Source organism: Fragaria vesca, linkage group LG6 (genome assembly GCF_000184155.1).
Source record: "Fragaria vesca subsp. vesca linkage group LG6, FraVesHawaii_1.0, whole genome shotgun sequence".
NCBI classification, from domain to species: domain Eukaryota; kingdom Viridiplantae; phylum Streptophyta; class Magnoliopsida; order Rosales; family Rosaceae; genus Fragaria; species Fragaria vesca.
In genome coordinates, this window is record NC_020496.1 from 3,307,218 (window position 1) to 3,317,318 (window position 10,101).

Genomic DNA, 10,101 nt, shown 5'->3' on the forward strand with positions numbered 1-10,101 from the left:
CTTTGGTGCGGACGTCCGCAGCTGAGAAAAATCGTATATATATATATATATAGTTTTATATAGTTTTATGAGTTCGCATGAATTAGTTATGGGAGTTGGTCCTTCTTGGTTTTTTCATGTTTCATCTTGCCAAGTCAGAATTTGCATGATATGCTCTATAGAGGGGTACCCGGTGTTAGACTCTCCACCACCCTTGGTGCTAGCCTTCAAGGGGGCACTAAATGAGTCTTTCCTAGGAACCTTGGGGGATCCAGGAACCGAGAGTATGTTTGTCGTCAGAAAGGGGCAGCATGCGTTTCCATGATTCAGGAAGTCTCATGGAGAGTATCGGCCAACAAGTTGATACTGCGGTCTCATGTTGGCGATGAGGTTCGTATGTTGGCGGTTCTTATGTCATCGACATGGGAAAACGTGTGGGCTAAAGAAATATATTTTGGGACCTCGTGGTGCTCATTGGCCACGAAGCAAGCGATGCAAGCATGAGTTTGGGTTCAACCTTTCCCAAAGAGAAGAGTTACCAACATGCACAGAAGAGCGACACCGTGCTAGACGGATGGAATCCCAAAGGTGGGTATTGAGAGCTGGTTGCCTACTCAAGCAATATGTTGGCGAGACAGACATGTGTGGGGTTAATATGTAAGAGATGAGCCATTGTGGCGAACCTCGCTGACAAACCCTCAAGACAAGAAAAGTTCGCAAGCTCTTAAGAGGGATCGATGACCCGATGTGTGAAGGTGCAGGCCAACTAGGCCTCGATATACTGTCTTGACGCTTGCTACAAGGTGTGAGTTGCACGCTGGTCAAATTGACACGGAATGCGCACAAGAAAAGAAAATAGGCTATCTGGAAAAGATACCAACAGGCTGATCTTGATTAACCTTGGTGCCGCACAGATCAAGTTTCACGGCGCAGAAAGTCGGCCCATGACACCCAGCCACAACCCAGCTGATTAAGAGGGGAAAGGATTAAAAAAAATAGTAATATTATCAGTTGTTTACCAACCCTACTAATAAAGAAGCAAGAAAGAACAAGGACAAACAACTTTGGACAATGATGGCGCATAACTAGGTAAATAAAAAGGGACACAATTTCAATCTAAATGACATTCTTGTTTAACATCTTGATCAAACATCCTCGTTAGATAAAGAATGAGAAACTATATTGCTACAATTATATATCTCCAATGTCAACATTGTTACCTCCCTGTATCGAAACTATACTTTTCATATAAACAACAGCTTCAAGGAATCCTAGGGACTTGCCTTTCATAGGAAGATACTTGCGCCTTTTACCAGGGAAGTCACAGAAACTTACTACACATTCTGACATTCATTCCTGCCTACAAATAGAAACCGGTCATTCTTTCCAACAGATGACGATGGGAACATAAAAAAATCTGGTTGGGAAATTGAGTATTTTGTCCAAGAACCACCAATGTCATCTAGAACCCATATATCTATGGCTGTCATAGAATAACCGAAAGAGGAGAGAGCAACAGATTCATTCCAGAATCCAAACACCGTAGTACGTACCCAAGAACTACCTGGATATGATATAACGTGAAATGTCTCATCACCTAAATGAAACGAAATCAAACAATACTCGGGGAGTTCATGAGAAACCTCATCATCATCTTCATCAGTTGTTGTACCAGTTAACTACAGGTGATTGGCTATGAAAGATGGATTCCGATCAATGAGAGATAGAATGGTACGGTATTATGCCATTATGGTAAGGCCGGGCATGAAACATACACTCTCTGCAGTCTCGTAGAAGCAGAGATGTAAGTCCTATTTGGCAAGCTGCAAAGGAACTAAAGATAGTGACACTGCGCTTTATATGCTATGTTTGATAAGTTCAAGAAACTTTAGGCACCAATTAGGGATCAAAAAAGACCCATATACAGTATGTGGTGTTTATTTGGGGAGCAATACAGATCGGTCAATTAGCATTAGGGAGTTCTGTCACGGGCGTCATAAGGCCCTCTATCATATTTCTCTCGTTTATGTGCGCTATTGTCTAGCCAAATATATTCCATCCACGCAATTAATTGGAAGATTCAAAGTGGTCTATACTTCTGAGATTGGGAAGCTTCAAAGAAAGGTTGAAGAGAAGAAAAGAGATAAACATATGGCCGGGCAAATCGATATGTCATCAAAGCTTTTAGTTTTCTTCTAGGCAAAGCTGTGTATGTGTTATATGATACAACCATACATAGATTTTCGATCATCGATCATCAGTTTGGACAAAGCTGTGTATGTGCTATATATATTCATGCCAAGAGAAACCATGCATTAATTGGATTATTGGATCTGATTCTGATCAGCAAGCAAGTTATGGTAGTGTTGGGTTTAAGAAGCGAAGGATAAGAAGTTTTCATTCATCAGGTTTGTTCTGCGTTGCTGAAAAATTGAGTCAGATCACACAGAGAAAATCTTAGATTCAAGAGCTATAAGCTCAGCAGGCCAGTAATCTCCCCACATCCACTCATCATCAAGAGTTTCAAACCAGGGTTTAATAACAGTACTGAGTACAAAATTTACGAACTAGCTTCCATTTTGTGAGAGATTAATTATGTATATTGTCTTTTGAAAAGAAAAATCGTCTACCCTTGAACTTGAACTTGAACTGTCTTATGAGGAAAATGTTCTGAAGTTTCAGGGCTTATGCTTTTTGTAAAGTCAAAGAATATATACGAGTACATAAAAAACTTTGAGCTCTTCCAACCAAAAACTCTATAGAAGATAAATTAATGGTCTAAAGGAAGAGGTTTTCCCCATGAAGACATGAAGCAGAAGAGGTTACCAGTCAATATATTATTGGACTCATCTTTGTGAACTACGTACACTAGCTACTAGCTCGACAAGAATGGTTGTCTCGCCCTAGGTTTTCATGGAAGAACAGTCGTTGATCTCGGCCAACCTACATTCATGTACTGTGTAGGTTGTCCGACATCAACGTCCGGTCATTCATAAAGCCGAACGGCGGCATGGTATAGTCGCATTTGAACCAAAAACCAATTTTTATGAACCAAACAGATCGATTCTTCTCATAGCCAACAGGCACGTGTTGTTAATCCCCCCACCGCCAACCAGCTAAAATATGAGCATTTCAAGTTGGACAGGCCCCCAAGATGAAGGCTCGGCTCCATGGCCATTTGAAATGAGAGAGTTGAGCATACCAAGAGGCGGTGAGAGAGGTTAACACGTACCAATTGATGAAGAATAGGCTGAAGGGTTTGTTTTTTCGACGGAGGGCTGTGAGTATTTATAGGAAGTTGGAGATGGATAATTAGACAAACTAATGCTAATTTTTCTTAAGAAAATTGAAATTAACAGAGAGAGGTGGATCGAGGACCATGATCTCGTACATGAGAATTAGTTCCCTCCCCCATTTACCCCATAAAAAACAACTGATTCCCATACTTGTTTCAACTTTGGCCCATACTCTTGTACAAAGGAGCTTCAGTCTTCTTCATATAGCACGTTATCTGCAGACAGTACTCGGTAACTGAGTAGTCAAAGCTCTCGTACAGTCGTACTCTCCTAGTACAACCAGGCATGGCCGCATGGAAATAGTGTTTGGCTTTTGAATTGGTCCAAGATGGTCCATAAACTGTACTGGTAGCTCGTTAGGGTTTACAAGAGTACGTATCAGAACGTGCATTGGGAAATCTCATGCCCAGAAAAGAGAGCAGATTTGATGAGTTTTCTGCAATGCATATATTTGTTGTTTTAATTCTGGTGGTGAACTGGGTTTCAAAGTTTGTCATCGAAGCTTTTAAAAGAGGCATCCAAGAACAGAGAGCAGAGGTTTGGTGCATGAATCAATTACATTTTCTTAATCATTCACTAATCATGAAGAAATTTAGCTTTAATCCAAACATTGGATAATCAATTCAATCTGACTGTTAATTAGAAGTTTAGAACAGTATAAATTAATTTGCTACATGAGAATCAGTTCCCTGCTCTTACCAAACGAAAAAGTGAGGATTGATCCCATCCTTGTTTCAACTATGTCCCATTCTCTTGCACAATGGAGCTTCAACACCCCAGAAACGTGCAGACCACTACAATGTTCTTCATAGGGCATGTGATCTGCTGACAGTAGTCTATTGTCTGCTTCATCAATGCTAATTATATAGTCAACCAGGCATGGGAATTGTAGTTGGCGTTTGAATTGATCCAAAATGGTCCATACACTGTATGGTAGCTCTCTAGGGTCCAAAAGATTATGTATCAGAAAGTACCTTGGGAAATCTCAGTCTCAGAAAAGAGAGCAGATTTTATGAGCTTTCTGGAGTTTCTGCAATGACAATAATTGTTGTTTTCTGGTGAAAACTGGGTCACAAATTTTGACATCGAAGCTCAAAAAGAGGCATCCAAGAGCAAAGAGCAGAGGTTTGGGGGATGAATAATTATGTTTGCTTGATTATTCACAATCATGAACAGTTTCTGATGTAATCCAAACCCTACTCAATTTGGCTGTTACAATTAGAGGCACTGTGCAGTTAACATATCAACTTGCTTGTAAATTGATTAAGTAATAATTAACAATCACATAGGAAAATGATTATATTGCCGAAATGGACATTATGTGATCTCAAAATGTCTAATGTTACAATAGAATGATTTCCCTTGCTCCTACTTCAGCTCGATAATGAAACTATATATACTATATTAACAACAGAGTACATGCTGAACACCCTTTTGTATAGGAATGAGTGGATGACCAAGAGCTTCAATCAGATTCCCAATTTCGACAAACACAGTGAACCTTTGCAAGTGAAGCCATGTAATCATCAGATCTGACATAAAGAAAAGTAGAAAACTGGGTTTATAATTTGAACTGTTATTTGCTTTACTATAGAATAAGAAGCTTATGATTTTGATTAAATGGAATGATTTTTTGACTATGAACCTTTGTCCATAGGAAGACTGATAAGCAGCAAGGATGTGAGCTTTGGCCTCGTCGGGTTTTTTCTGTATAAATGGGTGAAATACAGCTAATCAACACACATAGGCAATTAGTTTTAAACCTACAAGTTCAGCCAGTAATTTCACAGCACTGATTATTACCAGAGGTATCAGATTTTCACACAAGGTATACTTGATAGCCAAAGTTAGAGATATTACAAGTCTTTTTTTTCTCAGGGAAGTTTGTTTCAAGGAGCAGGCTCCATCAAGTGCCTATTGAGGACAAATGGGGTCCTTATGCTCATTGGTACTAGCTTGTTGTTACAACAAGGAACTTAAATGCTTGTTAGAACCTTGGTTATAAACCCTTAGATGAAGTACCTGTGGCATCGATACACAAGCAGCAAATATGGCGGTATTCTTGATAATTAGTGCTTTTCTTTTTGAATAATGACTTCGTGTCCAGGTTCTTGAATATCAATGAAACAACTTCTTGTTTTTAAATATAAGTTATCCGTCTGTGAACAACATCAAGAAGCCATTGGAAGTCTATGTATTGTGTGTAATTTTACACAACTCTTCAGTGATCTATCTATATTCTTGCAGGAACAGTCTGATTCAATTGAGATACAACATGTAACAATTGTAACACCAGAAGAAGATCTAAGAGAAAGTTCTTATAGAAGAAAACAAACCTGAGCTTCATAGTAAAGGCCAGCATATAGAGAAGCGTAGAAATAATCACTGTCTCGGCCATTTTTAAATGCATCAGCAAGCTACACAGTAAAGATTAATCACTTGAGTCAGATAAAAAAAAACTTGGTATTATTGCAAGCAGTCAGGGCTGTCGGCCAATATAAGAAACAGGCACAAGCTTTTATTAAATGGCTCTGCAGTGTAAACTAAAAACGAATAAAAGGAGAAGAATATATATCAGTTCTCAAACAATTTCCGGTTACTCCAATTAACTTCCTATTGGCAAACTGGTGTTATGACTCTAAAGAGTTCATGTTCACATGAAAGAAAGATAAATGCATTCTTAACATCTCATATGAACTGATAAATACCAAAACCACAGCTAGGAACTACAAGCTCAAATAAGAAAATGTTTGGTCAGAGAGGGAAAGCTTCACTTAGGTACCTTTTCTGGATCACCACCGTCTTTAAACATGTTATAGGCTTCTCTCATGACAGGTCTCGGATCGCGGCCAACCTGCATGCATATAGAATGCAGTTAGAAAAGAATTTCACTGAACTTCTCACTCAATACATGGGACTGAAAAGCAATTGAAATTAGTCAACTAGAAAGACAGCAATCCCTTCCTAAAGATACTGTTATGCTCTTATAGACATTCAAAAGACATGTTTGAAGTTTAAAGCTACAAAGCCCTCAACTTGGTATCAATAACTTGCCTCAAGAAACCGTTCCCTTGCTTCCTTAACTCCATATAATTGAGCTTCACAGAGAAAACACCAAATGGATTCCTCTGTATCATTTGGATTCTGGGCAACATCTATTCGGAACTGCTCTGCCCCTTCTTCAAATCTGTGCACAAAAGACAACTGATTTAACCCTACACACATAGCTTCATCGAACCAGTTCTAATATTTTACCCTCAATTTGGGACCAATAATTTATTGTTCCATTAACAAATCTCGGCTGAAGTGATAACTCTTTCCAATTTTTCTCTAAATGTAATTCTTGCTGCCACAAATTTAAACAAACACAATTTCTTCCCTACATTTTCTAAGCACACCCTAACAAAAACATATCGAAAACGATCCATCAAAGAACTAATAGTACCTATCCAGATAGTAAAGTGACAGCCCCCTTTGCCAAAGATCTGATTGCAACCATTAACCAACGATCAATATCCCAAATTCAATACAAACCAATCACCAAAAGCTACATTAACTTACATGCCTTTTGGCGACGATCAAGCTCAATCGCCTTGTCAAATTCTGCTACAGACCCTGCAACATCACCCTTGACAATAACGAGGTTCCAAACTTTCAATTCCAATAACAAAGTTGCAAACTTTAGTTCACATTTACAACTATGAATCATAATTTACCTGTCTAAACAGAACCATTCCACGTCGGATTGCGGCAACGGCTTCACGGGGATTGTTGCCGCCGGTGATAGCATCCCAGATACCAGAAACTGAAGGAAGGAACAGTCTTCTGGTGCTAAAGAACTGTGAGTTAGTGCAGATTCTGAGTGGGAATGAGGTTTTATGGGTGTGAATTGTTGAAGTGACTGTGTTAGAGAACAATGAGCTGTTTTGGGTTTTGAATGAAAATGGAGAGGAAGTTGGGAATGGAGTTAAGGACATGGAAATGGTGGGATTGAGGTTGGGGGCCATACCCATTGAGGCAAAAGATGCAATCTTGAACTGGGTTCAAGTTTATGAGAGCACGAGTGGGAGAATTGATTGAGACTTAATTGGATTTGGGTCACTCAGTTCTGATGGATAAGGCGCCAAAAGACAACAGTCTGTGGTGAATTCTCAAGTTCACTTATCATCACAGTTACGGGTAGTGCTAAACTGCTAACGATGTTTATTAAGAATTTATAATGTAATTACCTTAAAGAGCAAATGAATAGAGATCCGAAGAAGAACTTGGGAAGATTATGTATGGTTCGGAAAGGATCGAGGGAGGGACAACGCAATAGAAAAAGCAAAAGAAAGAACAAGGGAGAAACTACGGATCAGATAAACTGCCAAACGAATCAGGATGAAGCAAACCCGAAACGGCAGCTTGATCTGATCCTTAGTTTTTGTGTTCTTTCTCATGCTCCTGCTCTTGCCTCGTCCCTCGATCCTTTGGCTACGTGTAAATGGACCGGATCTGGATCTGTGGTTTTTAAACGGATTTAAATAAAAAATTAGACTCGTTGATCTGTTAAGGGCCCGGATCTGTTAAGGGCCCGGATCTGTTAACCCGTTTATTAAACGGATCAGATACGGATCGTGGTTGATCCAATCCGTTAAGGACCCGGATTCGTTTTAAAATGATTAAATAATATCTTTATAAATATAATATTATTGATAAATATTAAATAATATAATAATTATTTGGATAACCTAAACCGCTAAACGTCTAAATTGCTTCAAAAATATGATCATTTGATGAAGTTGAAAGTTACTGATGCGTATGTTCTTTTTATGTTCTTTGCTAAATACATAGGAGGTCTGGTATTTTGAATATATTAGTTTATTGTTAAAGAGTATTTTGGCCATGTAATTCAATTTTTAATATAAACCTTTATTTTGTTATAATATTTCATTAGTGTTTTATGAAAATTTATGATAAAATTAAGAAATTATTATTTAAAATTTGAAAATATTTATTATTATAAACAGATCGAATTAACAGGTTAAATATCCGTTAACCCGTCGGATCCGGATTTGGATCTAGCTATGAAAGATCCGGCGGGTAACGGGTCGGATCTGGATCCAAAATTTCTATTACGGATCCGGATCCGGATCTAGGTCAATCCGCTCCAGATCTAGGTTGATCCGCTCCAGATCCGATCCATTTACAGGTCTAATTACACCTGACAAGTGGATGAGTTTTCTAGTTCCCAAACCGTACATAATCTTGTAAACAATTTGCTTTAGAAAAAAAAAAAAAAAAGACTTTTCCTCTTCTAAAAACCTTATGTGTGTTCACTAAGTTTATTATTAGTTAAAGATTTTTTCGTTTCACCCCATTTTCAATCACATATTCACATCTCGACTGTTTAACTTGTAGATATATATGAGTAGATCATCTCTACAAATTTTCATCCAAATTAAAAATCGTTAAGACATTCATTAATGTGATTTACCGATTATAAACTTGAACGAGTTCGTGTTTGATAGATTTGGATCATTTATTGATTTGATTTAATTCGATTTATTATCGATCAAACGAATTTGGCTAATTTTCTTATATAGACATAAAAACTGAACGGTTGAGATGAAAAAATGTAATTAAAAAGTGGGTGTAATAAACCATTAATGAGAAAGTCCTCAGGAATACAAACTGGATCATTTGCTTATGCGGGTTCGACTCTTGGCAGGGAACTAATTTTTTCTTTTCATTTCTTTAGACATAGTTGGTATACACTTTGTATTTTCTTTTAATTAACAAATTTGTTGTAACACATCACAAGGGTTCGAAAACCGGCAGCGGAATAGGTTTTCTTTTCATTTCTATAGAGATAGTTGATATATTAATATATATATTTATTTATTATATAGAAGACCGGTCAAGAGGATGTCCGCAACTATATTAAAGTGCAGACGCCGACTCAAATCAACTCCAGCGGCACCGGTTGTTTTGTCGTTCTTGCTGGTTCTAAACAAGAGCTCCATCTTGAACTTTTTCTCGCCGGCAAACTCGACGGTGATGAGTTTCGAATCTGGGATTGAGCTTCTTCAGGTTTCTGCAGTTTTTCCAGCGCCAGACCTTCTTCTTCGATCACCTTGGCATTCAACTTGATAGTAATGGCGTCCAGGATGCCAATGGCGTCTGAGGATGGAAGAAGAGCTGCCATAAGCAGCTGTCGGAGTTGATTTGAGCCGGCGTCTGCACTTTAACATAGTTGCGGACGTTCGCTCTCTCAAACGGCCCTCATATTATGTATATATTCATTATATCATCAAATTTTTGTTATCAACACATTTATTTGCTATTAACACACCTCATATATGATGAACGTCAATTATAAAATAAATTTAAGTGACAAGTTTGTCAATAAATCAATAAAAGTAGATAAGATGTGTTAATAACAAAATATAGTGCGTTAATAACATCAACCGATATGAAATATCAGAAAAATATAAATTAATACCGATTCTCGTAGAAAATAGAAATTTCGAGAAAATGCAGAGGATATTGGCTGTTGTAAGTTTTTTTTTTTTTTTTTTTTTTCCCGACAAGTTGGCTGTGAAGTTAGATGAAAGTCAAATTCAAAGCAGTTGAGTAAGCTTGGATTACAGATACCAAAAGCGAGTATGGTAGTATTTCGATTATCTTTCACTATGCGGTGCAGAAGATCAAGTCGACCTCGAGTAGGGTTCTTTAGGGAGGTAGGACAAGTCTTTTTCATCTAGATTACCAGTTCTTCAGGTTCAATTCCAATTCCGTCCGTGTGACGTAAACGGTCCATGTATTGTTAATACCATTGATTCTT

General features: G+C 38.0%; 1 protein-coding gene across 1 annotated transcript; it reads right to left on the reverse strand.

The window, feature by feature from the left end:
• Positions 1-4,711: 4,711 nt before the first annotated feature.
• LOC101298140 lies at positions 4,712-7,679 on the reverse strand. The gene is made up of 8 exons (XM_004302221.1): positions 6,992-7,679; positions 6,837-6,903; positions 6,721-6,760; positions 6,330-6,462; positions 6,058-6,129; positions 5,612-5,692; positions 4,921-4,982; positions 4,712-4,807 (listed from the first exon to the last, which is right to left on the reverse strand). Exons 1-8 carry the CDS (start codon positions 7,286-7,288, stop codon positions 4,741-4,743), a joined length of 819 nt encoding a protein of 272 aa, XP_004302269.1. The 5' UTR covers positions 7,289-7,679; the 3' UTR covers positions 4,712-4,740.
• Positions 7,680-10,101: the final 2,422 nt, after the last annotated feature.

What these genes read in the sequence shown, in the direction of transcription:
- LOC101298140 (XM_004302221.1), bottom strand. Translation starts at nt 7,288, where the DNA reads ATGGGTATGGCCCCCAACCTCAATCCCACCATTTCCATGTCCTTAACT. An exon ending in TGATCGTCGCCAAAAGGCAT is followed by an intron (nt 6,761 to 6,836) that starts GTAAGTTAATGT and finishes GGTTGCAATCAG; the next exon opens with ATCTTTGGCAAAGGGGGCTG. An exon ending in CAGTCTTCCTATGGACAAAG is followed by an intron (nt 4,808 to 4,920) that starts GTTCATAGTCAA and finishes TCTTTATGTCAG; the next exon opens with ATCTGATGATTACATGGCTT.